Source organism: Selaginella moellendorffii, unplaced genomic scaffold (assembly GCF_000143415.4).
Source record: "Selaginella moellendorffii unplaced genomic scaffold, v1.0 SELMOscaffold_37, whole genome shotgun sequence".
In the NCBI taxonomy this organism is placed as follows: Eukaryota; Viridiplantae; Streptophyta; class Lycopodiopsida; order Selaginellales; family Selaginellaceae; genus Selaginella; species Selaginella moellendorffii.
In genome coordinates this window covers 315,271-343,018 of record NW_003314298.1, presented here as the reverse complement: position 1 = coordinate 343,018, position 27,748 = coordinate 315,271, and the positions used below count along the sequence as shown (strand labels likewise).

Below are 27,748 nucleotides of genomic sequence, written 5' to 3'. Positions count from 1 at the left end.
TCACCATTGGCCATGTCACACCACTTCCCACACCGCGTGACGTGGCCGTTTTTAATTCGTGCGGGGTCCCCATGGACTATAGTTGTCCTGTGGTCCAAGGGGCTCGGGTACATTCTAAAGGATATTCTTTTCCGGGGAGATCCTGGGATATTCAGTCTTCAACGGTCATGAGAGGCTAGGGTTCTTCGTATTTTTCTCCTCTGGGCGAGCGATCTTGGGTTGGGTTCTTCCAGATCTTGGGTTCGGTTCTTCCAGATCTCTCCTCTGTCGGCTCTGTGATCGGATGTGTCTGCTCTTGGATGGCAATCACAGTAGGGATTCGAGTAGAGCATCTCGCGGTTGCTAATGTGTACCCTGGCGCTGTGGCTCCGCTTGGCGATCGCTCCAAGCTGATCCTGGCGCCCAATCTGCTCTACAATGGCAGCGTGAGGAGCACACTCAAGGAGTTTGTGAGGGACAATCTCTTTTTTGGAGAGGAGCAGCAGCAGCTTGTGGCGCCGCTCTTCACGAGGCTGAGTGAGAGTGTGCCAGTGGAGGAGGTTTACAAGAGGTACGCTTGCCAGGCTGATAGAGACGAGTGTGAGCTCTTTGTGGACGAAGAGAGTCTCACATTCTTTGGGAGAGAGGCTGGGAAGACTGTCGATCTTCCGGACGATGCCAAGCTCCACGACTACAACATTCTCGACAAATCCATCGTTGAGCTCCGGGTATGTTCGTCTTTCTCCTTTTCCTTGGTTTTTGGAACTTGGTTCTTCGCTGACTTTGGCCGAAAAAATAACTATATTCCAGAAAGCTCCCCAGCTTCTTTCGGGAAGAGGTGGTCGCTTGTTCGTGGAGACCAAGGATGGGATTCTGCCTTTGCAAGGCATCTGTGGTGATACGCGCGTGTCAGCTCTCAAGGATGCCATAGAAAAGCACACGGGCATTCTAAAGTCACGGCAACTTCTGTCCTCCATCGGCTGTGTCATGCACGATGAGTTTTGCATCAAGGATTTCGATGGTGTTCATGCAATCTACGAGGATAGCATTGTGGACTTGACTGTATCAGGTATGTTGTACTCTCGTCTTCCTTTTTCTCGTCCTGCTAAGCTTTGTCATCCATTCAGGGGATACGAACAACGAGCAAGCACACAGGCGTATGCTCGTTACTGTCAATGTGCTGGGACACGAGGAGTTTCGCTTGATCGTCCAAGGCCGGGACCGCGTGCAAGATGTGACGAACATTGTTGAAGCTCGTACGGGGATTCCGCAATGGCAACAGCGCATCAGTTTCTCAGGTTGCTTTCTAGTTCGCTTTGTGTGCTGTTGTCCTCACGCCTGTGCTTTCTATATTCCGTTGTTCCAGGCAACACTTTGCAGGACAAGAAAACGCTGGCAGAATACTTCGTTTGCCCTCAGTCTACTCTACAGGTTGCTCCTTTCAAAAGTCCCTTGAAGTCGTCTTTCAAGGCTGGAAAGCTTTTTCACGCAGCCTCGGAGAACAGGGGTAAGTACCAAACTGGACTTGATCCAAGTTTTTGTCGGCTAACTCCACTCTTGTTCATGTGATAGACGGCGATCCCAGCTACACTCCAGCTGCAAGGAAGCTGAAGATGGTGCGTACTTGCAAAGGAGTTGTGGCTGGAACTATAACCATTCCAGTACTAACATCAGACACGGTCGGAGACCTGCGGAGGAAAGTGAAGCGCTCGCTCAGGCCGCTGGAGGAAACCAACTTTTCGATTGGAACTCCTCCCAGGAACAGCAGTGCCAGCGTGAACTGTTTGACTGGACCGAGTCCTCTGAAGCCACGGCCCGCAAACAGCGCTCACAAACTTCCGCCGCCACCACTAGCTGACACACCCGAGAGGTTTGAGACACCCCGTGCTCGTCTTCCTGCGTCCCCTCAGACTCCACAGAGCTGCTACGTGACGCCACCAATGTCACGGTCCAAATCCCGCAGCGCCGCTGCTGGTGCTGGCACGATGGAATCGCCGGCTCGAGGAAGCAAGTCAGGTGCTCGTCGTTTGCTCAAGTTTGGCGGAGGAGGAGGCTCACCTCAACAACACCACCAACAACGCAGGGGTAGTAACCAGGTGGTGGCCAGCGACGAGAACAATGGTAGCTCCGTGGAGGACAAGATCAACAAGGCCCTCGTCCACATCGTGAGCAGCACCGGCGTGGTGGAGAGCGCTGCTGCTACTGACCAGAAAAAGGGGATGGGAGCTTGGCTCAAGCAGATAAGAGCTGCTTTGCGCTGAGCGACGAGAACGTATCACCCACTCTAAAGCCAACTTACTACGACTACTACTACTAAACCAGCAATCTAATCAACGAAACCAATCATCGGAACTAAAGTCAACTTCCACTTCGAGGTAACAAAGTTCTTCCATTCTTTCTTTTAGAGACTTGCTTGATTCTACCAGGACTGCCGCTGGGATCTTGGAACGCAACGAGAGAACGAGAAGAGCACACAGACAGACAGGCAACAGGACCATTTGTGTCAATGTTGGTGGGTTCTTTCTTTCGGCCATGGTGGTTACTGTACAAGTCTTCGGCTGGTTAAAGTCTACACCTGACACTCGCGTTAAAGGAGAGAGTGTGGCGCGGCTCGTTGGGAGAAGCTTCCGCGATGAGGGAGCTGCTTGTCTGCTTCTGGATGAAAATTCCCAGAGCCTCGCGCATCCAATTGTGGTGGCACCGCTCCAGCGTTATCTTCTCGATCTCGTTGAGGTCAATCTGGGTGAACAGAGAGTGGTGGTGGTAAGTAAGCTATGGAGTCTTTTTCGTCTTCTCTTCTCCACACAGAGAGAGAGAGAGAGGAAGAGAGATCTGGATTGCGCTTACCCATACTCTCCCTCGGTGTTGCTCCGGCCATGTATCCAGCTCTTGGGTCACCTCGAGGAGGAACATGTGAACTTCGCAAGCGCCGTCTGGGTTGGTCTCCCATTGCTGGTGGCTTCTCTTGTGGAAGATCCAAACGCCCAGCTCATCCTGCGCGAGGAATTCGATCCCAATTAGACACCAGCAATCGATCTCTTCTTGTCGTCGCTTACCCGGACGTGGCCATGAACTCCAGCCTCCTCTTGCGCTTCGCGAATTGCAGCGTCTTGTACGCTCTCGTCGACTTCCCATCCTCCCTGTAGAAGCGAGGGATTGGATCGAGTTAGCAGGGAGGAAAATCGCCAAGAAGAGAGAGGGATCCACTTGCCTTGGGGAAGACGATGTTGTGACCATTTTGCGATCTCACCATGAGAATCTCAACCGTGTCACTGTCCTTTTCCCTCCGGTAGGGAATGCATCCAGCCACCATCCTCTGCCCTTGTGCATTGTAGCGATTCTCGGCACCCATGGCGAATCACGTCGACCGATCTAAGAAACTTCGATCGTTTGGAAGTCGTTCGATCTCTAACGGTGTGTGATAGACCTCGCTCGCGCTCTTCTTGGCGGCCCAAATCTCCTCTCTGCGAGTGGAGAGAAGAAAAGAGGAGCGCCGGTTTTTAAGGATGCGGGCGGGCGCGCAAGCAAGCAACTAGATCGCGACCGAGTCTGGTGGCGCGACGAGCTCGGCAGGGAGGAAATTGGGGAGGAAGGGCGGCGAATGCGCTTGAGGAAGGGCGCGAGAAGCCGCGCGATTCACACGTTGGCTGTGAGGATGGAGCAGTGGAGACGCGGAAAAACACGGCCTTGCAGCCTTCTGGATTCCAATCTGTCAAAACGGGTAGAGAAAATGGGAGAAGAAGTCCAGCGAGCGAAAGAAGAAAATCTTTCCACGGGGAAGAAGAAAGAATGGGCTGTAGCGAAGACCAAAGGGCGAGCGATACCTAATTCCCAGCGCTCCAGCGCGTGGATTTAAATACCGGGAGAGGAGAGATCTCTTCCTCCCTTATTGGAAAACACCGACCAGCGAGGGGGGAATCTCGGCGCGAATATTCGTGGCACTGTGGGGCATATTCTCCCCCGCTTGCAGGGGATATTCCCCGCGTCAAGTTGGCGGACAATGGGGGGCCCCGGTGTATCATGTTGTGGGATCATTTGACTCGGCCAAATCTCTTCTGGGTGTGTGAATTATTTTGCTGGGCGCCATGATTTCCAGTGTCTGGAAACCCGGAACAAAGCTCGCGAATTCGGTCTTTGGCTAGCAAACATGATCGATTCGTGTCCTCGCCTTGATTGATTTGGCCCTCCTTTTTTTTTTATCGCTTTGTCCTCCACCGCGAGTGGCGGGACGCGCAACGAGCAGTGCGAGATCACAATTGTGCGTTGTCCATGGCTGGATGGATCCATCTCTTTTGTGGGCTTTGTTTGGAGCGCTCGTCAAAAGGATCCAATTCGAATCCCAATCTCATCGAATCAGACACACCATGATCAGGCCCGAAACACATATCCAGACAAGAAGCTCCTCTCGGAAACCGTACAAAAACTAATCCTCTTCTGCGAAGCGCGCCAGAGCCGGGTCGCTTCGCTCTACAGTGTGTGGCCAGACGTGTCCGGTCGCCCGTGATCTGTTGATCGGGATGCTTTTTAGCGCCTTGTGTTGACCCCACTGTTTGGAGCTTTGTCTCCTCTGCCGGACTCGCAACTCTTCTTTGCGCGCTGTAGCAGTCAAGCCAAAATTATTTGTTTCGCTCTCTCTCTCGCAGGCTCTCCAATTGCCGAGATGACAGCAACCCGAGGTTTTTGGATCTGTGCATCGTCGATGCGCTAGAAACCCCTCTTGGCGCGCCGTAAAGATCAGCTTTGTGCCCACCACTCGCTCGAAAGGCTCTCGTGAAATTGCAGTGCCGAGCACGTTTTTGTTACTTGGGTCTCTCTTTCGATCCTCTTTTCCTCATGGCACGGATCGGGAGGGCCTCCACGGAGTGCTCACCGAGTGATGCCGTGTTTCGCTCAGTGGTATGATCATGGTTTTGTTCTTTGGGGACCTCGCCGCAAATTCCGATTCGAACAGCTCCGTGGTAAACAATTGCGCGCTAGGAATTGTAGCACTTAGAGTTGCACTGTTTGGGCATCTAGGGGGCTGCAAGTCCGTCCACTAAACCCTTCTGGAAGATGGGGCTTAACTTTGTTTTCCCGCGGAACGATGAAGAAAGCAAAGCCTCTTCTCGGCATCGCATGATCCATGGCCCAAGAAACGACGAACTATATCCTTTTTAAAAGTGCAGTTTCATCGGGTGGAAGGTGCGAGGCTCTTGCCTTCTTGAAGATAAACTTCGTCGAATTAATTAGTGAAACCGAGCTTAAGTCAGCAAAGAACTTCCTTGGGCCATCATCAAGTTCAAAATGGGTGGCGAATTATATGTTTGCTCCAAATGCTGACAAACAAACGAAGGATTTTGCCGGTGACCTATGAAGAAACAGTTCAGGCGTCGATGATGAAAGCAAAGCCATTGCATGATCCATGGGCCAAGAAACGACAAACCCTATCCTTTTTAAAAGCGCAGTTTATCGAGTGTCTAAGATGGAAGGTGCGAGGCCATTGCCTTCTGGAAGATAGGCTTCCTTAAATTAATTAGTGAGAACGATCTTTAAGTCAGCAAAGCACTTCATAACAGGGTTTAGGCCATCAAAATGGTGGCGAATTATATGTTTGCTCCAAATGCCGACAGTGGGCATCTGGTGCGTGACAAACAAACGAAGGACGAAGGATTTTGCTGGTGCCCTATCAACTTTGCCAAGAAACAGTTCAAACGTCGCTTAACCACACGTCCACTTCTACCTGTCAATGTAAAAGCGTAAATTAATTCCATGCACATGGACTGGTGGCCAGATTGAAATAGCCGCAAATCAATACTAACCAATCGCTTCTGCCAGCGTGGACTCCAAGAAAGCCCTATTTAGGGCTGCGCTGGCACCCTGGTTTTTCATGCATTGTCTTTTTTGTGGGGATAAGGCCTAGGGATTTTACTATCTCCGGCAAAAAGGCGAGCGCGAGGCTATGGCGGCCGTGGCGGGCAAGTACGCAGGTAAGCGCCATAGCTAGCGCGAGTGTTAAGTCTGTGGATCTGAGCTCTCCCTCTCTCGATTTGGGTTCCCCACAGACGAGCTCATCAAGAATGCCAAGTACATTGCGACCCCGGGCAAGGGCATCCTCGCGGCGGACGAGAGCACAGGCACAATCGGCAAGCGCCTGGCCAGCATCAAGGTCGAGAATGTGGAATCCAACCGGCAGGCGCTGCGCGAGCTCCTCTTCACCGCCCCGGGCGCTCTCCAGTACCTGAGCGGCGTCATCCTCTTCGAGGAGACGCTCTACCAGAAGACCGCGGCGGGCAAGCCGTTCGTGGACGTGCTGCTGGAGAACGGCGTCCTCCCGGGAATCAAGGTGGACAAGGGGACGGTGCCCATCGCCGGTACCAATGGTGAGACCACGACCCAGGGGCTGGACGGCCTCGCGGGACGCTGCGCCGAGTACTACAAGGCCGGTGCCCGGTTCGCCAAGTGGAGGGCGGTGCTAAACATCGGACCCTCGCAGCCGTCGGAGCTGGGGATCCAGGAGAACGCGCAGGGGCTGGCGCGCTACGCCATGATCTGCCAGGAGAACGGCCTCGTCCCCATCGTGGAGCCCGAGATCCTGGTGGACGGATCCCACGACCTCAAGACGTGCGCCAAGGTGACGGAGGTGGTGCTGGCCGCGGTGTACAAGGCGCTGAGCGACCACCACGTCCTGCTCGAGGGGACGCTGCTCAAGCCCAACATGGTGACGCACGGATCCGAGGCGCCCAAGGCGAGCGCGCAGGAGATTGCCGAGGCGACGGTGCTGGCGCTGCGGAGGACGGTCCCGGCGGCGGTGCCCGGGATCATGTTCTTGTCCGGCGGCCAGAGCGAGGTGGAGGCGACCAAGAATCTGGACGCGATGAACAAGCTGGACATCCTCAAGCCGTGGACGCTGTCCTTCTCGTTCGGGCGGGCGCTCCAGCAGAGCACGCTCAAGACGTGGGGTGGCAAGAAGGAGAATGTGGCGGCGGCGCAGAAGGTTTTCCTGGTTCGTGCCAAGGCCAACTCGGACGCGACGCTGGGCAAGTACTCGGGCGAGACCGAGAGTGCCGAGGGGGCGTCGGAGAGCTTGCACGTCAAGGATTACAAGTACTGATCGATCGCTATAGATCCACAACCAGAATGGTGAGCTTGAGGAACTGACGATGTTGCATGAGGATTTTGGTGCTTCTTGCATGCTCTCTACTATCCATCTAATAAAAATGAGATTTTTCTAGTGTTTCTAGCTGCCATTCGTTCGCTTGGGTTGACGCCTCCAAAGGTCAACGTGTTTGACTCAAAAGTAAGTGTTGACCGTTGACAATCTTGTTTGTCAATGATAGACCGTTGAAAGGATATGCGATTTTACATTCGCTAGGGTTCTAGCTCATGGGAAGCGTTGGATTGCCCTCGTCGCCTGTGGCGCTGCGAGGAGATGGAAAGCTGCCGGAGCAGTGCTCCGCGATAGGGGTAAGATTCCGGTCATCTGCGTTTGTGGGAATTGAGATCGCCCAAAGGGGGGATTTGCTCATTGCTCGGGGAGGCAGGAAGTCACTTGTGCGAGAGACGGTGACGAGCGGGAGCCCTCTGAGCAAGGAGGGCATTACCGTCGTGCAAGCGCTCAAGGGCGCCAAGAACGATCAGGAGGAGCTGCGGAGAGTTTTCGCTACACAGGTGTGCCGATTGCTCAAGCGAGATCTTTTGGAAGTTTTGAAGGAACTAGAGCGCCAAAACGAGTGTGATCTCGCATTGAAGGTAAAGTGATCGCGCTCTTTTTTTATTCTCTTCGGTGTTTCATGGGTCACCGCACAGATTTTCGAGGCGATTCGAAGAGAAGAATGGTTCAAGCCCGACTTTCGGCTCTACCGCCGGATGTTTGGAGTGATGTGGGAGAACAACCGAGTGGACGACATGGTCTACGTTTACGAGCAAGTGAAGCGCGATGGAATGGAGCCGGATTTCTTTCTCCACAGGGAACTGATGGTGGCTCACCTCAAGCACGGCAATCCGGTGGCAGCCATGGAGCTGTACGAGCAAGCAAAGGGGATGAAGTTTCAGCTCAACGAGAAAACATACGGGCTCGTCATTCGAGAGCTCCAAGGTTGTGGGAAGATTGAGCTTGCTGCTGCTGTGGAAGAAGATCTTGGTCGAGCCTTCCCAAAGATTTGTAGAACTTAAATTGCTTGTCTTAAAAAAATTTATGAATACTACTACTGATGGTTTGAGAGGAGCTCTTATCCAGCCAGATGCCAACTATATGCAACTTTTCTAATTGCTCCAATCTAGAGCACATGCTCACAAAAGGTGGTGATCTTTCCCAGGTACCATCAGCAATGACCAACTCCTCAGCCTCTTTACAGGTGAATTACCAAACTCAAAAAAAAAAGGAGAAAAAAGAAAAACAGTCTCTCACACTCTCACACACACACACACACACACACACACACACAGAGTGCAATGCTAAGAGAAAGAACTAGCACGGACCTGGAATATGACAAGAAGGCCGAGCAAACCAATTGGAGCTGCTGGAAGCAGCAAGATACTGAAGGTGTTGTGGTCGCCATGTAAAAGATAAATATATCCATTAAATTTAATAAAGAGAACGATAAGAATCCAAAAACCTATGGTTCAGTAAAGCCTAACAGAATCGCCCCCAAACAACACAGAGGAAGAGCAGTTATGGGGTGCTCAAATATGCAGCACACCGCTGCTGCAAGCCCGCCGCAGAGCAGGACCCCAGTCCCAAAGAGTTGCGCTGCATGTATTACATCAGGCGGCACAAGTGGATTCTCGATCCGCAACTTAACACAAGTGGAGTTCTTATCTGCCACACAGAGGCAGTCCCACAATTCGGAGTCTCTAGTCAGACTCACCCAGTCCTGATCCTCGTCGCAGTAGCTGATGGTGAAGTTGGCCATGCGGAGCCTGCTGCTCACCTCCGTCCTGAGGAGACCATAGTTGAGACTGCTGTGATGCACGCTGAAGCGGACAATCTTTTCTCCCATCCTAGCCTTCACGCTGATAAATCCTGATTTGCAAAGCTTCTCCAGCGAGCATGTGTGCGGAGCTTGGCAGCCAGCGCCCGAGCCTTTCATAATACCCTAAGATTCTTAAGTGGAGAGTAAATAAATACTCTCGCTCCCTTTTAAGGAAAAGTTTATTCTGATCACAATTACACCTTGCCGGGGCAGCGGCGGGGCTCACTCTCGCCCAACCAGCGCCACCATTGGTTGTGGCGCACAACCGATCTCTCAAAACACTGGAAATTTAAGAAAGCTGATCCCTGATTTTACGTGGAAAGATAAAAAGATTTGCGTAAGAATGCAAGCTCAAACGAAACGTTGTTTGGACCGCAATGCTAAGGGCATTTGCCGAGAGCCCGCATTTGAGAGAAGCGAGAGAAGTCTTTAAAAGGCCCTACCATCACTCACATTTCATCAATCGTGCTCCAAATATCAGAGGCGTCTTGAGTGTGAAGACATCTTCCTCCTCCTCTCTGGATACTTATACACCTCCAACTGACTCTCCAGCTATATCCAAGTGCATGCATTGCCAATGTGGGAACTAGAGGGGGGGAAAAAGAAAAACGACCTCACCTGCCTTCACCCTGAGCTTGGTTACACACATTTGCTCTGGAAATGCCTGTTCGAATTGCCTGCACCATTACAAGATGCATAGATCCAAAATAAAAGTGGGTTGAGCTCAGGAATCGTGATTTTGGATGAAGATTTTGGTGCTTCTTGCATGCTCTCTACTGCCATTCTTTCCCTTGGACTCGATGGTTTGTAGAGTCAACTTTTAATCATTGGTTTATGGTTCTAGCTGCGTTCGATTGCCCTCGTCGCCTGTGGCGCTGCGGGGCGATGGACGATAGAAGGAGGGATATGCTGATTGCTCGGGATGCAGGAAGTCACTTGTGCGAGAGACAGTGACGAGCCCTCTGAGCAAGGAGGGTGCCAGCGCAGGTAGGCTAAGCAGGTGGTCGATTGCTCAAGCAAGTTCTTTTGGAAGTTTTCAAGGAATTGGAACGCCAAAACGAGTGTGATGTCGCACTGAAGGTAAATTGATTGATCATTCTCTTCTATGTTTCATGTTCGTTTGGATTACCTCGGATTTTTGAGGCGATTCAAAGAGAAGAATGGTTTCGGCCGCTTGAAGTTGGGGGAACCGTGAAGCGCGATGGAATGTGGTCGCTCAGACTTCCAAAAGGCGAGACACAGTAAGTGCCGACTGTTGCCGGGATAGGGGCACCATCCAAAAATCCACAATAGAGGAACATGAATCCGGTGTGGAATTATACCAGCAAGCAAAGAGTTGCCGAGGAGCAAAGTGAGAGCCTTGCTCCATTCTTTGAATAGTTAGGAATATACTTAGAATAAAATTTATATGTTTATTTATCTATTGGTAATTTATAAATATAATTGTTATTTTGTTTAGTGATCAATGTGTAATTTAATTAATAGTTCTCATATTTTTGCTAAGTTGATATAAAGTATTCTAATCATAACAACAAAGAATGAATGTCTTTATGATTCATCTTTTTCTTTTTTTTCTTCTTTTATCAAGCTGAAGAAAAAAGAACACTCCCAAGGGAGGGAAGAAAAGGGGAAATTTGAGGTAATTCCAAACAAAAAATTATAATATATATTTTAACTTGTAAAGTATAGTGAAAATTCCAAATTAAATTTTACTTGACCGTATTATACACTATAATAAACTCTCAGCATTATATACTATATGGTAAATTATCATATAATAACCATGGAACAAAACCTAGCTTTTTGTGTTGAGTTTTAGACCACTAAACTAAGGGACGGAATTAAACTCCTCCATTTACAAGAAATTTATCAAAAATGGATGGTATTTCAGAGTCCTAGCAGCTTGGGAGGCGAAATAAATTATCTTGGACAAGAGCATAAAGACAAGAGATTGTCTTGTGGAACCTTTCATGAGGTACACTCGTCAAGAGGTGGAGGATCTAACAAAGTTGTTGGAATCATCAAACGAAACTACATCTACTTTCCAAAACACGACCAGTGGTTCATAGTTTTCAGATCAAGTCGAGTACCACATCTCCTGTGACATTTCTCTCGAGTTCATCCTGGCAGCTTTCTCTGTCAAGTCGTGCAACCTGGACAAAACTCTAGGAAAGTTCCCGGACAAAGCGGAAGAACTAGCCATACATTCCATGAAGATCATTGCGGAGCATGTTGAGGCTGTGTGTCCTCCGGCGTGCACTACAACATAGTTTCCGACAGTCATGGCTTCTCTGACCTGGGTAAGATTTTCTCAAATGCAATTCCTCGTACAACTTGGTTCTTAGAGTTGTCAGCTATTTGACGTAGTTGGCTCTGATGCAACCGTTGACACCTATGGAGAGATGTTCCGAGAGACGGCACACAATTTGTATCCAGGCTTGATCAGTTTCTATCGACTGGATGACTTTTCGACATGGTTGAAAAGTTGTCAATCTTCAAACACAACTTTGGAGCATCCAGTCAAAACGTTGCTAACTTCGAATGCGGAGACTGCCCGGAGAGCTCTCATGTGCTTGTTTGGAAGCGATGAGTCGTCTATCACAAGACACATCAAAGAGGATCTAGAGACACGGAATCTCTATCGTGGCTTCTCCAGATTTATGTTGGAGGATTTGTACGACCACGAGCCTTGCAAGGCGCTGCCAACGAAGTCTGCAAAGAAGAAGCTATGCAGCAAAGTTGGCTTTTTGATGATCCAGAGGAACCGCGCATACTCGGCAATGGTAGAGTGGTTCCCCTCCAACTACGTATCTCAATCCACCCGTAAGTTGACGAAAAGAGACGATCACCTAGGCCTTACAGCAAGAAAAAAAAATCTGTTTTTTCAGGCATCCCAACAAAGGTGTCAATTTGATCCACCCCTGGTGGCGGCGCAGCGGTCATCCGAGGAGAAGAACTTCCACACTCCAACGCCATGGCACAACGCAGTTGTGGAGCTGGCCAATGGCAAGTTTGTGCTGCTGCATTCCAGAGTGATCCATAGAAGCGGCGAGCTTACGGGCGAGGAGCTCAAGATAAGCGAGGAGACCAAGCCATTACAAACAGGTCAAGTCAATGCGATCGGCTATCCGATTTTGTGCCAGGGCCGAGGAATTGGGAAGGAGGAGGAGGCCAAGAAGCGGGGCGGCAGCAGCTTTGAGCAGGCGCGCGTGTGGTCATTTGATGTGCCGGGCGAGCAACAGGTATGGGATCAAACACTGGAGGAGCTGCCTCCTTGCAAGCACCCCATGGAGATGACAGCCGAGATCACCACCATGAGGAAGAGGAGCTCCATCTGGCATTACTGTTTCATGGCCTCCTCCCGGCCTTCCTCGAGGACGACATTCTTCTCCGGCTGCCCGCGCCCTCGCTCATGAACGCCAGGATGGTGTCGAGGGCCTGGAATGCCAGGCTGAGCAGCCCGGAGCTTCTCGCTAGGCACCGCGACCACCACCACTCTGGCATTTTGTCTCTGCGACTCCTCTAATCAGCTCCGAAAGCCCCGGCTGGCGATCGCGCACGGGCCTCCCATGAGCACCAAGTTCTCGCTGCTCCCGCTCCATGGCTACTGCCCGCAAGACTACAACCTCGAGTATTGTGCTGCTCCACATCCTGGACCGATCTTGTTCTGCTTCTCGTATGGCTGCTGCAGCTCACGCTACCTGGTTGCCAATCCACTGTCGGGTCGCTACACCCAAGTCCATACTCTCATCGAAACCTGCGTAAAGGATTTCAAAACCAAGCTTTCAAGCTTGGTTTTCCTTGCACTCTGGCTGCTTCAAGCTTGTCTTGGTCAGGTGGCTCACCGCCTGGATCTATGATTCCACAACCGACTCGTGGGCCGCGAGAAGCAGCTGCGTCCCTCAACTCTGCGTAGATCGATATTTTGCGTGGGAGAAAGGTGGCGGGGACGTGTCGTATTCGTTCGACTGGGTGTCGGAGCAGCTACCGCGTGCGAGAGGACTCGTGGTCGTACTGGTGGCTTAATGGCGGCGCCGCTTCTTCGCAGACAGCCAAGCCAGTGCACTGCGGAGGGCAGCTGCTGATTGTGACCGGGGCGGGGACGCAAGTGTGCGGGATCAGGCACAGATCTGTGGTGCAGGATAGTGAGACGCTGGAGGTTGACTTGGTGCTCGAGAGTGAGATGCTATCTATGCAGGAGCAACAGCGTGCCGATCGCGATGGCTGGTTTCTATGCTGCACCGACGGGGTTAATACAGTGTGGGTATCTAAGCTGCTGATGAGCTATGAATTAAGCTCTAAGAGTTGGAGGTGGGATCCAAGTGCTGCGTTTGGAGACGGCGAGCTTAAAATCCAAACCAGGAGCATGGTTGAAGCATGGGTCTGATGCAACTTTGCTTTCTCTCTCTTTATTTAGCTAGCGGATCATGGTCGAAAGGGATGCAAGCTTAACTTACTTTCAAGCTGTTCTTAACAAAAGTTCTCATTTTGTATGATTCTCAAGAAGAATTGGATCGTCTTCTGGAGACAAAGCTAGATGCTCGAGAACGCGAAGTTATCCGAAAACTCTTTGGCCTCCGACCGGACACGATTTTCTCATAGCTAAACTTCGAGTTTCCTGGCGCTGGCATGAAACTCTTGATTTTTGGGCTGCGCCGAGAACATCAATAATTCGAGTTCCTTGATGACTGCTTTGAAACAAAACCAGTACTGGTCCTGCACCAGCATGAAATTCAAACAAGAGCTGCTAAAGCAAAGTCAAACTTACATGTGTCTCGACCAATCCACGCCGCTGTTCTCTTAGACGAGCCACAGTCTCGGAAATATTCACCACGCTAAGGTTTCCACCAAGAATGCATCTCAGTACGTGATCGATTGTGATAAAGGTTCCAGCACGGCCAATCCCAGCCCTGTCAAAAAGTCACTCTTGTAAGAAAAAGGAAAAAGGCAAAAGGAAGGAAGAAGTCCAACCTGCAATGGACAAAGTAGGAACAGTCTGAAGGGAGCCTGTAGAGCGCAGCAAACATCTCTTGAATCGGTTCTATCCTTTTGGGGACGCCAAAGTCTGACCACGAGTATTGGAAGTGCTCAAGCGTGAAAGGCTGATAGCCTTGGCATTCCACTCCGAGAATTCGTTTCGTGACTTCGTTGCTGCTGCGCGAGGAGCTCCGGTTCGTTACTGTGATTCTACCATACACCTGCGATTCTCCTGTTCTCAGTGGGAAGTATTCGCTACCCATGTCCTGCGCAAAGTTCTCAGTTGAAACTATACACTATGAAACTGGAACGTGCCTGTGTGAGCTTGACGACTGCTCGGCATTTGCACTGCACGACCATCTCCCAGAAATGGAGTGGTGAATCTGGTTCTCCCCCGCAGATGGCATTCGGAGTGATGAAATTCGCGTTGACAAACTCGGAGCTGCCTTGCAGCACCACCCTGGTGCCGCTGCGGCAATATGGGTGATCACTCGTGGAAGCATGGAGCATTTCATTAGCATGGGCGGTGACGAGCTCCTCTGGAAAGGAAGAACGATCGATAAGAGTTCTCATTATAATCCAAAGACTTACGGTATTCATTCTTGGCTTGCTGGTATGCCTTGTTCTTGAGAGGGACGCACGCTTGGCGACACCATTCCCGCTGCTCAGGCCTCAACCTCAGCTCCATTGCCAGGGTTTACCCTTCCCCAACATTGCCCTTATATACACGGCGTTACCTATCCACGTAGATTCTCAAAGTACCATGGAGCTGCCCTTTTGGAGTACATGCAACTAAGCTTTCTTGCTATGGTTTCGAGGGCTCTAGTATCTAATAGTTTAGCACGTCGATCTCGTGAGCTATTTATAATTGCGAATGATCTTTTGATCCGAAAATCACGGTGCGTTCTTATTCTAACTGTGGTCCAGCCTCGTGAACGGCGAGGCCATCCAACGGCCCATAATAAAGGCCGCATTTTTGGACCCGTATGAAGTATGTTTATCCCATCCAGCAGCTATGGAGCTAGCACTAGGGATTATTAGCAGCCCATCCGCGGCAGCTATGGCGTCTCGCGCTATCGTCTCCAGCTTCACTCGCCTTGGATCCATCCCGCTCGGCCGTCTCTCGTCGAGATCAGGTAACCATTGTGAATCGCTGCTAGATCGAGGAACCTGAGCTTTTGTGCATGTGAATTTAGGTCGAGGAGGCGCGATCCGGAGCTTTGCCGTAGCTGCGGCGGAAGCACCCGTGAAGCCATCGTACGAAGTCCAGCATTCTAAACTCTTTATCGATGGGGAGTTTGTGGACGCTGCCTCTGGTAAGTCTTCCTCTCTGTTTTTTTTTTTTTCTGCAAAGAGACTCAATCGGAGCTTGTCCAGGCGAGACATTCCCGACTGTGGATCCTCGAACCGAGGAAGTCCTTGCCGATGTTGCCAAGGCGGACGTGGAAGATATCAATCGGGCTGTGAAAGCCGCTCGCAAGGCTTTTGATCACGGTCCCTGGCCAAGAATGACGGCTTATGTAAGTTCCTCGTTCCCCTGTTTGTAGAGATGGCGGTTCATGGTTGGCTTTGAGCATTTTTTCTCTTACCATGACATCGTATCGTAGGAAAGATCGAAGATCTTGCTGAAGTATGCCGACCTCCTTGAGAAGCACAACGATGAGCTGGCAACGCTGGATTCTTTGGACAGTGGAAAGCTTTACTCGCAGTCGCAAGGAGTTGAGATTCCTCACTTTGTGACGAGGCTCTTTCGCTACTATGCAGGTAGAGAAAGCTTTTCCCGATGAATGCTTGGTGGTTAAAACTCTCGATCTTGACAGGATGGGCGGATAAAATCCATGGTAAAACACTGCCGGCTGACGGACCACATCAGGTGCTTACATTTCACGAGCCAATTGGTGTAGTCGGCCAGATCATTCCGTGGAACTTTCCCATGGTGATGTTTGCCTGGAAAGTGGCTCCTGCTCTCGCCTGTGGTAATACCATCGTCCTCAAGACCGCCGAACAGACACCGCTCTCGGCCTGTCTCGCAGCAAAACTTGCAGTCGAGGTACTCGTCATGAGCTCTTGGAGATTTTCTTCTTTTTGTTTCTTCATATCAATGGCTGTTCCTTGAAAGGCTGGCTTACCACCGGGAGTTCTTAACGTCGTTTCGGGCTTTGGGGAAACTGCAGGTGCCGCAATCTCGAGCCACATGGACATAGACAAGGTGAGAGCTGGTTAAGCTTGAAGGGTACGTAGTAATCTGTTTTTCTTGCGTGAAGGTTGCTTTCACTGGTTCTACTGAGACCGGCAAGCTCGTAATGCAAGCAGCCGCTAGAAGCAACTTGAAGCCAGTTACTTTGGAATTGGGCGGAAAGTCTCCTTTCATCATCATGCCGGATGCGGATATTGACCAAGCTGTGGAGCTCTCTCACTTTGCTTTGTTCTTCAACCAGGTAAGTGTCCTCTGGTTGATACGAAACAGGCTTTAGCTCCAAGTTTCAACTCAGGGACAATGCTGCTGTGCGGGATCAAGAACGTTCGTTCACGAGAGCATTTATGACGAGTACATTGAGAAGGCGAAAGCTCGTGCATTGAAGCGCGTTGTTGGCGATCCGTTCAAGAGCGGGGTGGAGCAAGGGCCTCAGGTCTGTTTGGTTTCGATAGTGAGTTCTAACTTTCGCTTGTATCTTCTTTATCAGGTTGACAAAGCTCAGTTTGAGAAGATCCTGAGCTACATTGACGTAGGAAGACATGAGGGAGCAAATCTGGTCACTGGCGGCACTCGTATCGGAAACAAAGGATACTACATCCAGCCAACAATCTTCAGTGATGTGAAGGTGAGCCTCTGCTTATTTTCTGTCCTTGGCTAGACGCTCTCTCATTCATGATCATCAGGACGACATGGCGATATCGAGAGACGAGATCTTTGGCCCCGTCCAGGCCGTGACAAAGTTCAGGTATGAACGTAGGAAGTAGTGTAGCTTCACGAACTAAAAATCGGGCGCTTCAGGACCGTGCAAGAAGCCATCGAGAGAGCGAACAACACGACGTATGGCTTAGCCGCGGGAGTGTTCACAAAGGACATCGACACGGCCAACACGTTCAGCCGTGCACTGCGAGTGGGATCCGTGTGGATCAATTGCTACGACGTGTTTGATGCGGCGATTCCCTTTGGCGGCTATAAGATGAGCGGGCAAGGACGAGAGAAGGGCGAGTACGTGCTGCACAACTACACGCAAGTCAAGGCAGTGGTAACGCCGCTCAGGAATCCCGCGTGGCTCTGAAGCTTTCGTCGTTCGAAATATCGATTACTAGAACAAGAAATATTCGGAGTAGTTAGTTTAATTTAGAAATAACACTCTTAATATAATCAAGGAATAATATACTTAAAAACAATATAAATGAATTTTTAAATGGGATAAGTTTTTTTTTTCATTTTATAAACTTTAACAGACTAAAATATGTAGTTTCAAAATTTTAATGAAATAAATTACCGTAATATCTAAAAACTTCTCTCAACCTTAAAGTTTGGTTTTTATTTTGAAAGAAAATATTAATTATCTATTTTAATATGGAGAGAACAGCAAAAAACTTATAATGGAATTAATAAATTTTAATCTTATTTATTAGTAAATTAATTGTTATATTTAAAGATTTTGTGTTTTTATCGTAGTTAATGCTAAATACTAAAAAATTATTTTTAATACAATTCAATTTGAATATATGACATTTAACAGGAAAATGGCGGGAAGTTGCCCTAAAAGGGTAATATGGCGCTCGAGGAAGACAGCCCGAGCTCTGTGTTTGCTACGCCGGGGATCAACATCGCCAAGGAAGGAGCGCTCACTCAAGAATTCTCCTTGTAAGTCTTCTCGCCATTGCGTTCTCACTTCTCCATCGGCGCGTGCTGTTGTCCAGCATCCAGGAGCTCATCTGGTCGGCGCCATACAGGAATCCTTTCCCAAGATGCAGCGATAGGTTTGCTCTTTCCTTCTCTTCGATCTGGTGGAGATTTTACCGATCGCAGAGATTTTGGCAGGGTAATATGGGGTCTCAAGGCCGTCAAGAGCGTTCCTGACCAGGAATCGTGCGTACAATCAGATGCGTTGATGCTCATCGATCTGAGGAGGACTCTTTGCAATCTTCTCAGAACTTCTGGTCGTGGTAAGCAAAAACCTTCCCATGGTTTTTCATATGCTTTTTTTTCCTTCTTCCTAGATGAAGCACATCTGATCAAGGTGGAAAACGATCTCGACAACGTTTTGATGCAGCACATAGCCAGCAGCTGGTAACAAAGTGAACTTCGAGCTTTCTCTGTGACTGATTTGGATCTCTAGGAAGGATGACGCGCATCTACAGTCCCTCGATCGAGACCTCTTGATGGCTGATATCAAAGAGTGCCTGCACCCCATCACCTTTTCCAGGCCCGAATCGGACGCAAGTTCTGTGACTCTGGATGCAAATCCTCCGCAGAAAAATCTCGTCAAGGTTGAACCATCACCAGCAGCGGAGGAACGAGAAGAAACTGTACCACTTCTCTTTGAGAGCGGAGCAATTCCCGCAACAAACTCAAGCGACGAGGCTGAGGAACTTCTGGATGTTGAGATGACCATGACGGCAAGGATGTGCCGAGAACAAGGAGCACCATCGTGGCGCGTAGTGTTTGGTCTCATCAATCATAGCTCCTTCAAGATTGACGTGGATTCTCTGTCCTTCTGGCCCCGGGACCGAATTTCAGACATGACAACGGTGAAGTGGACAAAGGGAGAAGTATCACTGAACGAGAAGCCTGCTTTCATCTGCTACAGCATCAAGAGGCTTTCAGATGGACAAACGGATTCTCCCCACTTTTGCTTTAGCTGGAGCTACAAGTAAGAGAATTCGAAGTTACTCACGAGTTGCTTGTCTGATTCAAAATCTTTACAGGAAATCATCCAAGCATGGCAAGCGAACGAGACTGGAGGTGAGTAGAAAGAAAATATTCAGTCAGAAAAGCATCGAAAGTATTTCGATTTCAGGCGGACGAAGTCTGTGTCTGTCCAATGGGGATGACAAACTCGGATGAATCAGAAGACAGGCTCATCGGAAAGCGCAGAAACCTGTTGAGCTGAACAAGGTTCGTGTTTTTTCAATTTCTAACGTTTCACAGGTACACCTGAGTTTTACTATCTACAGTTTATAATGACTGTTCTAGGAATTAGTAGCAGCTTCCCGCTGGGCCGCTTCGTCCAGATCAGCTAACCATTTTCGTGCGTGTGAGACTCTTTCAATCTGTTAATAGATTTCGATCAAGGTCCCTGAACACAGCTTATGTAAGTTTTTCGTTCCTGACCTCGTAGGAAAGATCGAAGATCTTACTGAGAAATACTTGCTATAGACGGTGGAAAGTTCATTGTGTCTTTCGCTACTATGCAGCTATCTGAATGAATGAATGCTTGATGGTAATAACTTACAGGACGGGCTGACACATGACGTTTGCCTGAAAAGTGCTTACCATCGTCCTCAAAACCGCCGAATTGTTGCCTGTCTACTTGCAATGAGGATTTCTGTTTGGATGGCTATTGTTTGAAGAAAGGCTGTTTTACCACCTGAAGTTCTTACCGCCGTCTACAGCGTGGATACAGACAAGGTAAGAGCTTTTAAAGCTTGACAACTACGTTATAATTTTGTTTTTCTCCCGTGAAGGTTGCTCACTGAAACTGGCAGACTGGTAATTTGCAAGCAGCAGCCTGAAGCAACCTGAAGGACAGTTTCCTTCCATCATGATGAATACTGACCATGCGGTGGAGGTCTCTCGCTTTGCTTCGTCCAATCAGCTAAGCTTTCTGCCTAACATCTAGCTCCAAGTCTCAACTCGGGGACAATGGATCAAGATCATGAGCGTTTGTTCCTCGACAGCATTTTGACGAGTACATTAAGAAAGCGAAGGCTCGTGCCTTGTTGGAAATCCATCCAACAGCAGGAACCTCAGGTCTGTTTCTTAAACTTCCTTTTTCTATCACCCAGTTTGACAAGATCCTGAGCTAAAGACAAGAGGAAGCACTGGTGCCGCCCCGGAAACAAAGGATAGTATACAATTTTCAGTGATGTGAAGGTGAGCCTCTGCTTATTGGCTAGACGCTCTTCCATTCATGATGTTGCGTGAATGCTTCAGAACAACAGGGCGATATCAAGAGACGAGATCTTTGGACCAGTTGGTAACAAAATTCAGGTATGCACGTTGTAACTTTACAAACTAGAAGTCTAAAACTCTGGCGCTCCGTTGATCGCAGGACCGTGCAAGAAGCCACGGAGAGAACGAACAACACCAAGTATGTCTTGGCCGAGGTGTGCGGTGTCTTCACAAAGGACATCGACACGGCCAACTGGGATCCGTGCGGATCAAGTCCAAAGATGAGCGGGCAAGGACGAGAGAAGGGCGAGTACGTCCTCCACAACTACACGCAAGTCAAGGCAGTGGTAACGGCGCTCAGGAATCCCGCATGACTCTGAGGCCCCGGCCGGGAGGAAGCTTAAATCATCGTCCTTGGAGGATGGATTGCGAATCAAAACTAGACATTTTGTGTGCTATGAAGAATTTGTTTATTTGGTGGCACATGTTCTTGGCGTGGAAGGGGGTCACAAGCTGCGTGTGAAGAGCCTCCCTTTCTTGCTTGTGCAAGGAGAAGTGAGGCTTTCTTGCCATGGGAGCTAATCTGGCTGTCGGTGTGCATGGAAGAGGAGAGAGAGAAAGAGGTATACATATACAAAGTGTTTATAAAACTTAGAAATCAAACTCCTCAGACTTTTTGATTGCGTCAAGGAAATCCTATCCAATCCAATCCAAATTCCTAGCAGCAAAAACAAAAGTTGGCGAGTTGCAAACATATACTTTTATTGATGAAAAGTAGTCTCAAGGTACACATTGGCATCTAGTAGTTAAATGGGGAAACTGTTCTTCTCCTCAAATTCCACGTGCATTTTCTAAATACGTAGAGCTGGTTTGTCGGCCATTGCTTGCATGCAATACGTACGCTGGGAAAATATCAATATCCTGCGATGCCTGTAACTTTCTTGACCCGGCGGACTTTTTTCTGCTACTCTAACCAAGGAGAATAAGAAGAAGATCCCAGGCCATCCCATCCCAAAGTTCTATAAGGTATAAGTTTCTAGAGATGCTGTTAGCGAGGAGCTTAACTGTCCTGTTCAAAGTCCACCAGCACACAATGGAGCGAACGTGACGGAAAGATTGCTTGAGACGAGCCATGTATAAAGGTGACGACAAGGATTAGTTTATGCTGCTTGTGTCGGTTTTCATGGCCACAAAAATGCTGCTTTGTCTACCAGGGAGACATGTAAAGTGTTTTGATTAGTATAATATGATATGCGCTTTGGCCGCACATAGCACTAGAAAGCGAAACCCATTTTTGTTCGTATGTGGTGCTCGTTCAGAGTTTTTTCTTTGGCGTGATCTCACCTTATTCTCCAAGTCAATCAAGGCCCTGCAACTTCACTAAAGGACAGTAGTGGCTCCTAAATACTTTGGGAGCAAAGATAGATAAATAGTGAAGAAAAGAAAACTGCTCTAGATTTGGCCTTTGAGTGGTTTTTTTCTGTTTTCTTTGTTCTTGTAGTTGGTGCAAGCAATTTCCCCCTCTTATTCATCAGAGGAGCAGCAGCAGACAGGCACAGGGCGCTGCTGCACCTTCACACAAAAAGACTGTTGCCACTGTCTGTCTCTGTGCATCTGGTGCTGATGTGGATGCTCCAATGTAAGACACATCAACCACAGCTTACAGGGAATTGGATGCAATCTCTGCCATATCAAGTCGATACATATTTCACAGGTATAAGATCGCTGTTCTTCGCCCTGGGATCCTATACGTCTACTCTACAGTATAGGGGCTTCCAAATTGAAGAGAGAGGCGCCAAGGCAATGAGCTGCCATGCAAGGAAATAGAAAGATAAAAGGAAGAAAGAGGGGAAAAAAGGGGGGGAATAATTGTCTGTACAGAGGAAGCTGTACAGTTTGTTTGTTTGCAAACTAAATCTCTTCTCTCCATATACACAATGCAATGTAACTTTGGGGGTGCTTTCTGGTGGCTTTGCTTGGCCCTTTGAAGCTTGAAGCCTACTAACTTAAGTTTGCAAATAATAATCAATACAAACAAACCAAAGCTGCTGCTGTGCAAATTGATGTTTGATATATTGTTGTGCAGCAGCAACATCTGGGCTGAGAGATGCATGCAGGGTCAGGGAATCCCTCACCTCACTGATCTTCACTGCTCATATGTGGGAGACATCATGCTCATTGCAAGTTTTGAAAGCTGTCTGCAAATGTGGCTTTGTCTTAACCTCCATGATCCAACACTCAACCACATGGAGTGGAGTTGATTTCTCAAGGGAAAGATAAGCAAGCAAAGTTGAAAGTGAAAGAAAAAACCTTTCCCCAACTTCATCCATTGTCCCAGTTACAATCATCTCAGCATTGCAGCAAAAGTGGCGATAGGCCCTCTTGTCCCTGCGAGAGCTTGGCTGGTCTATGAAGGCTATGGGTGCACAAACACACAATTGATGCTTGCATGCAACAGCAAAGGATGGAACAGCTCCACAAAATACCAAACCAAAGTCTTGAGTTTAGCCCATAGCACAAGGTAGTTCTTCACTGATTGATGGCTCAATTGATTTGCATTGCTTCCTCTTTCACGTGCAATGATAGGGGCATTTGATGTGTGTGTATGTTTGGTGGCTCACGGCCACTGCAAGCTTTTGCTCTACCTTTCTTGAGAAAAAAGAAAGAAGAAAAAAGATAGTTTTATTTTAATCCAATATTCTTCAGCTTTTAGCCATGTCAACCCCGAGTGGAGGCCGAGGAGGAGAACTAAAAACTTGTTTGGAAGGGTGGGAGGAGACATGAAAATGTGCCCCCAGGAGAGCACCTCTTGTGACTTTGCATTCTTGGGAAGATGAGCGAGCACAGCTGTCGCAGGTAAGCTCTCTAGGCGCAGCGCAAAAGTTCTTCTCTTTCTCCTACTGCTCGGATCTCCGCAAAATTTCGAGCCCCCGAAAAGCAAAAAAGGCAGCAGCGATCTCGAGAGCTTTCAGCACGACACCAGCTCGCCGCTCAATGGCGAAGCTCCGCTTCAAGCTGTCGTCGTCGCAGCGTCACAGCAAGAGCACCAAGCTGCACGGTAAGATGGCAGCCAGCCGTGCCTCTTCTCCTCCCTCCCAGCAGCGGCAGCAGCAGCAAGATCAAGGCCTTCCTCGAATTCCTTACATTCGCTGCGGATTCCTCCAAGGCAAGCCACCAAAGGTACTTCCCACCAGTACCGACGAGCAGCACAAGCTGCCCCAGTCCCCCGTCAACAGGAAAGCTGCGGACATCACATTCCCTGCCCGGCCTGGAGCCTCTGTTCCCGTTACTCCTCTTCCAAAGAAGTGGCTCACACTCGGCTGTGATCCTTGCAAGCAGCACACGAGCCTGATGCACGAAGATTACAAGCTTTCGGTTGCTGCTATCCACCGTCCGGAACTGTATGACAATGCTGGTAGCCGGGTGCGGCAAAGAAGGCGAAAGCATCGATCGAAGCTCGGCACTTCCTCGTCTTCTGTCACGCCTGTTACTTGTTCACCCGTTGCCGACGAAGCTCGATTCCCAGCCTCTTCTTCCTCTCCAGCAGCAGTGCACAACCGAGAAGACTGGCAGCCGGAGATGCGCTGGAAGGTGGTGGCCAGATCTGAGAACAAAGTAGTTCAGAGACAGGTTGTCCTCCAGAAGAAGCTATCCGTCTCGTCGTCGCTCAAGCAGCAGCAGCCGCAGCAGCAGGAATCCAAGTTGAAGAAGATGATGATGAGTGACGCCGGTTTTGCAACACTGGCCGAAAGTCCCATAGCAAACTTCAAGCCCGGAACAGAAGAAGCCATGTACAAACTGATGACCACGTCTCCCGACCAGAGCATGGAGAACGACACCTCTTACGCCTGGGAAAAGGATCTGTCGCCGTTCGCAAGCGAGAGTAGCATCTTCAACTCATTCGACTCTCCCAACAATCTCAACAGGTCCGCTGGCAACAGGATTTGTGTCTCTCCGCAGCACAGGAAAACTCTTATGTCCTCGAGGTGCCTCGGCAGTAACAGCAGCGGCAGTAGCAGTGGTAGCGGCGTCTTCAAACTAGTGTCCCCTGGTAGTGAGCGAAGGCAGTCCCGGTTCCATTGGTCAGTATCACCACCACTGGCACCGGGTCAATTCGATGACCACCAAGCTTTTCACAACGATCCGGAAGCTTTATCTAAGGCATGGGAAAGGTCCCGGTTTTGTCTATCCGCTGATGAAGAGGCAGGTGAACAAGGCGTCCAGGCACATTACCGCACTGAGCTTGAGAGTCCACCAATCCACCTGAGCATTGAAGAACATGACACCAACAGGCTGAAAAGAACGGAGCTAAGTCAAGCATTTACCAGCAGAGTAATGGAGAGCTTTGCTGTCGAGAAAGCGTCGGTTAACCCTTACAGGGACTTCAGAGAATCCATGGTGGAGATGATCCTCAAAAAGGATCTCTTCCACTGCCGGGACCTTGAGGAGCTGCTCCGAACGTACTTGATGCTCAATAACGAGAAGTTTCACGATCTCATTATCCGGGTGTTCACCGATCTTTGGCACCAGCTCTACTCGAACAACAGCTCATAGTTCTTAACCAGCCGCCTGCCAACTTCTTGGCATGTACAAACGACGGATCAAAAAAATGTCATTTCTGGTTTATTGCTCTCGCTCGAATGAACTGCTGGGATAGTATAGTATCAGACCAGGAAAGAGAGCAGAAAAGATCAGGGTTTACTTGTAAAGCTCAAGTTGCCTTGAGACGGAGTATTTCCCAGACCGTTCTCCTTCTAAAGTATTCCATGTCCCCCTGTTTGTATCCAGTTTATACACAAGGACAATCAAAATCCATATCGAAAGTACCTGCGTGAAAGGGAGAGAGCTCCCACGACTGTAGAAGTCCGCATACTTGATCATGAACATGCCGCAATCACACCTGCAGCAGCAGAAACATAAACAAACGATTTGAGAGTGATGAAGCTTGCATACCCGTTTTCCTGACCGGGTATGTCCTCCGGATACTCTTTCCCCCACCCACTGACATCTATAGATTTTCCAAGCTTATCTTTCGCTTCATCCGCAATGTAATTGCTCTATAAAGAAACGCTTTAGAACGTGAAAGACGGGCATGGGTACTTACCAACACCTCCAACACATCTTCGTCAATCCCACTGAGAGAATCGAGATACTCAAACTTCTGGTCCCGAATGTTGATAATGGCCAGGCACCAGTGAATATCTTTGTGAATGGGAACAAAAATCTGCAAGAGGCAAATAAGCAAACGCATAAATAAAGGGAATAAATGCCACACCTTATCGCAATCAAGTAGGCTGTATCCTAGTTTCTTCTGTGTTGTCCAACGTCTAACTGCCTTATAGTCATATTTCTCCTTGTCTTTGAAGAGCTTAACGAGTAAACCAAATGTAAGTTTCTTTCTTTTCCAAGACTGGCTTACTTTGTTGTAGAAGAAAGTATTGAAGAAATGACACCGCAAAAATTTTTTGGGCTCTCGAATCTCCCTCTCCTTCAGCAATTCCATGTACAAATTGATCACCTGTTATTAAAGCAACTTGTAAACAGTGCTGAAGAAAACGAAAAAGTAGCAACATTACCTCGTCATTGAGCCAGGTGCCAGGGCGCAAACACTCCATGACAGCTCCAGTGATTTCAATATTTGATTGCTCATGCATCACGAGGACCTTTTGCCTGATGCACAGAGAGATTAATGCATTTAAGAAATAGAAAAACTAACGTGACTCGCACCTGCTTTTACTGTAAAGCGCACTTTCGACTGCCCTCTCTTCTTCATCCGACAGCCTCGTGAAGGCATCACTCTGCAATCACCCCGATATGAAATCGCTAGAATATAAAACTAGAAGACCAATCAAGCTTACCACGTCGGGCTTCTGCTGTTTCTTGAGAAGTTGACGCTTCTTCTTGTCTGACTCCTCCCACAACTTCCCTTTTGTGACGTGAAGTTCTTTGAGCTTGTTCGCCGTGAGTGTCGCCTCCCGATCAATTTGTTCTGCTGGACTTGACTTCGTGCCATTGTAAATCTCCAGCCATTTCGGAATCTGGGACGAACTACTAGAACCAGCTCCAGCACCATCACTAGTACTAGCACCACAGCCCATGGAAAACGTCGTAGGACCCTTCTGAAGATTACTGCTTGCCTTACTCGCGGGCGTCCCAGCCGCGACTCTCCTAGCGTAGTCCTCCACCTCCCGGTTCTTGGGTGTCGATCGAACCGTATAGTTTCGCTTCACCACATGATCGTTTCGCCATTCGTCGTCAATGGCTTTCAATCCCATTCGCTGGCTCACAATATCCCTCACAACATCCACCGTGATGAGCTTAATCATGCGCTTGTCCAGCCTCTCCAGCGTCGCCATGTCGCAATTTCGCTTGAAGAGCGACCTGGAAGGACGCAGGCCGTGCATGCTGAGGCTGCGCCTGCGGTATTCCATCTCGATCCCCAGCTGCCCTACTTCCAAGCAGCATGAATCACTCACAGGGCGACGGCGGCTCCTCCATTTCTCTCCACCGCGATCGCCATCGCCATCGCCAGCGCCAGCGCCACCGCCGGGACGAACGAAAATGCCCGGTACCCAGAACCCTAGCTTGATTTGAAAACGGCCAGGTTCGAATCCTGCAAGGGTGAAACGCATCGGCGCATATTCCTTGCGCGCGAGATTTGCGGGCGCGGGGGGCCATTTTGAATTTCAAATCTGGGTAACTGGCGCAAGAAAGCGCCTGTTGAATCCATTCTGGCTGCTCTTGCTATCTTGTTCGAGCCTTTGTTGGGCTCCATTTTCTCTTGGATTCGCGCCCATTTCACTCCAATGGAGGCACTCCAGCAGCAGCAGCGGCTTCGAGACGATCAGATGGGGAAAAAAGGGGCATCGTCTTCGGCCACGCTCAACCTGAGCAATTCGCCCAATTCCCAGCACCCAAAGTACGCGGTCATGGTCCGCGACGCCATCGTCTCCACCAAGCAGCGCAAGGGGGCTAGTGCGCTGAGCATTGCCAAGGCGATCCAGAGCAAGCACAAGGGCCAGCTCCCCGACAACTTCCGCAAGATGCTCACGCTCCAGCTCCGCAAGCTCGTCCGCTCCGGCCGGATCGTCAAGGACCAGTCCAAGTTCCGATGCACGCCCTGGTTCAAGAAGAATCCCCAAGCATCCCTCGTCAAGCAGACCGAGGAGCCGCAGCCATCTAGACGTCGCCGGCCAAGAACCAGAGCGCCATCAAGCCAGAAGAAGAGGACAAGATCTTGCGGCCCGAAGAAGCCCAGAAACACAAAGAGACCGCGACGATCACAATCGACTAGAAAGATCTCACCAGTGAAAAAATCAAACAAGAAGAAACTTAAGACGAGGAAGACAAAGAGGAGCAGTCAGCAAGAGCGGCGGTCCAGGTCGAGGGCGAGGGCGATGTCACGGTCAAAGTCAAGGTCAAAGTCGCGACGACCAGCGCTGGGGCGCAAGCGCAACAAAGCCGCCAAGAAGAAGCCGGCGGCAAAGAGGCACAGGAATATTCGCAAGCGCGGACGCTACTGATCACAGCAAGATTCCTCCGGTCCTCTTCTCTAGGACTGGAATTTTACAAATTGGAATAAAACGAAGCTATCGCCCATGGAAAAATCGCGATCGCACGGGAGAGTGTTTGACTGGGCCGAATAGTGTCGGTTGACTGGAAGGTGTAAACAAACAACCAACCAACCACCATTAAACAATCTTGAAAGTCAAAGGCTGTTTTTGTTGTTAGTTGGTGTTGGGTG

General features: G+C 49.4%; 9 protein-coding genes across 9 annotated transcripts; 6 read left to right on the top strand and 3 right to left on the bottom strand.

Moving 5' to 3' along the window:
* Positions 1 to 181: 181 nt before the first annotated feature.
* On the top strand, positions 182 to 2,913 carry LOC112349284. Its single transcript, XM_024683462.1, has 5 exons — positions 182 to 707; positions 790 to 1,048; positions 1,107 to 1,277; positions 1,346 to 1,486; positions 1,552 to 2,913. Exons 1-5 carry the CDS (start codon positions 300 to 302, stop codon positions 2,238 to 2,240), a joined length of 1,668 nt encoding a protein of 555 aa, XP_024539230.1. The 5' UTR covers positions 182 to 299; the 3' UTR covers positions 2,241 to 2,913.
* On the bottom strand, positions 2,349 to 3,828 carry LOC9653657 (nudix hydrolase 17, mitochondrial). Its single transcript, XM_002978296.2, has 4 exons — positions 3,191 to 3,828; positions 3,036 to 3,119; positions 2,827 to 2,973; positions 2,349 to 2,718 (listed from the first exon to the last, which is right to left on the bottom strand). Exons 1-4 carry the CDS (start codon positions 3,329 to 3,331, stop codon positions 2,542 to 2,544), a joined length of 549 nt encoding a protein of 182 aa, XP_002978342.1. The 5' UTR covers positions 3,332 to 3,828; the 3' UTR covers positions 2,349 to 2,541.
* Positions 3,829 to 5,815: 1,987 nt separating this feature from the next.
* On the top strand, positions 5,816 to 7,195 carry LOC9653656 (fructose-bisphosphate aldolase 5, cytosolic). Its single transcript, XM_002978457.2, has 2 exons — positions 5,816 to 5,945; positions 6,021 to 7,195. The coding sequence occupies exons 1-2, from the start codon at positions 5,918 to 5,920 to the stop codon at positions 7,067 to 7,069; spliced, it is 1,077 nt and encodes a 358-aa protein (XP_002978503.1). The 5' UTR covers positions 5,816 to 5,917; the 3' UTR covers positions 7,070 to 7,195.
* Positions 7,196 to 7,341: 146 nt separating this feature from the next.
* LOC112349282 (pentatricopeptide repeat-containing protein At1g62350-like) lies at positions 7,342 to 8,182 on the top strand. Its single transcript, XM_024683451.1, has 2 exons — positions 7,342 to 7,707; positions 7,765 to 8,182. The coding sequence occupies exons 1-2, from the start codon at positions 7,342 to 7,344 to the stop codon at positions 8,128 to 8,130; spliced, it is 732 nt and encodes a 243-aa protein (XP_024539219.1). The 3' UTR covers positions 8,131 to 8,182.
* Positions 8,183 to 13,314: 5,132 nt separating this feature from the next.
* LOC9653655 (protein-tyrosine-phosphatase PTP1) lies at positions 13,315 to 14,480 on the bottom strand. Its single transcript, XM_024683305.1, has 4 exons — positions 14,223 to 14,480; positions 13,902 to 14,173; positions 13,699 to 13,840; positions 13,315 to 13,646 (listed from the first exon to the last, which is right to left on the bottom strand). Exons 1-4 carry the CDS (start codon positions 14,478 to 14,480, stop codon positions 13,533 to 13,535), a joined length of 786 nt encoding a protein of 261 aa, XP_024539073.1. The 3' UTR covers positions 13,315 to 13,532.
* A 416-nt stretch (positions 14,481 to 14,896) lies between these two features.
* Positions 14,897 to 17,314, top strand: LOC9653654 (aldehyde dehydrogenase family 2 member B4, mitochondrial). Its single transcript, XM_024683450.1, has 11 exons — positions 14,897 to 15,043; positions 15,104 to 15,223; positions 15,285 to 15,427; positions 15,515 to 15,671; positions 15,728 to 15,957; positions 16,027 to 16,116; positions 16,172 to 16,345; positions 16,400 to 16,537; positions 16,592 to 16,729; positions 16,788 to 16,849; positions 16,903 to 17,314. The coding sequence occupies exons 1-11, from the start codon at positions 14,923 to 14,925 to the stop codon at positions 17,174 to 17,176; spliced, it is 1,647 nt and encodes a 548-aa protein (XP_024539218.1). The 5' UTR covers positions 14,897 to 14,922; the 3' UTR covers positions 17,177 to 17,314.
* A 348-nt stretch (positions 17,315 to 17,662) lies between these two features.
* Positions 17,663 to 19,060, top strand: LOC9653653. Its single transcript, XM_024683304.1, has 7 exons — positions 17,663 to 17,754; positions 17,811 to 17,870; positions 17,920 to 18,056; positions 18,111 to 18,180; positions 18,230 to 18,763; positions 18,819 to 18,855; positions 18,911 to 19,060. Exons 1-7 carry the CDS (start codon positions 17,663 to 17,665, stop codon positions 19,001 to 19,003), a joined length of 1,023 nt encoding a protein of 340 aa, XP_024539072.1. The 3' UTR covers positions 19,004 to 19,060.
* A 5,543-nt stretch (positions 19,061 to 24,603) lies between these two features.
* LOC9653652 (ubiquitin-like-specific protease ESD4) lies at positions 24,604 to 26,636 on the bottom strand. The gene is made up of 9 exons (XM_002978294.2): positions 25,863 to 26,636; positions 25,732 to 25,802; positions 25,581 to 25,674; positions 25,424 to 25,522; positions 25,280 to 25,372; positions 25,109 to 25,228; positions 24,958 to 25,061; positions 24,832 to 24,904; positions 24,604 to 24,778 (listed from the first exon to the last, which is right to left on the bottom strand). The coding sequence occupies exons 1-9, from the start codon at positions 26,634 to 26,636 to the stop codon at positions 24,716 to 24,718; spliced, it is 1,491 nt and encodes a 496-aa protein (XP_002978340.2). The 3' UTR covers positions 24,604 to 24,715.
* A 174-nt stretch (positions 26,637 to 26,810) lies between these two features.
* On the top strand, positions 26,811 to 27,527 carry LOC112349245 (histone H1-like). Its single transcript, XM_024683303.1, has one exon. The coding sequence runs from the start codon at positions 26,811 to 26,813 to the stop codon at positions 27,525 to 27,527; it is 717 nt and encodes a 238-aa protein (XP_024539071.1).
* The last annotated feature ends 221 nt before the right edge of the window (positions 27,528 to 27,748 follow it).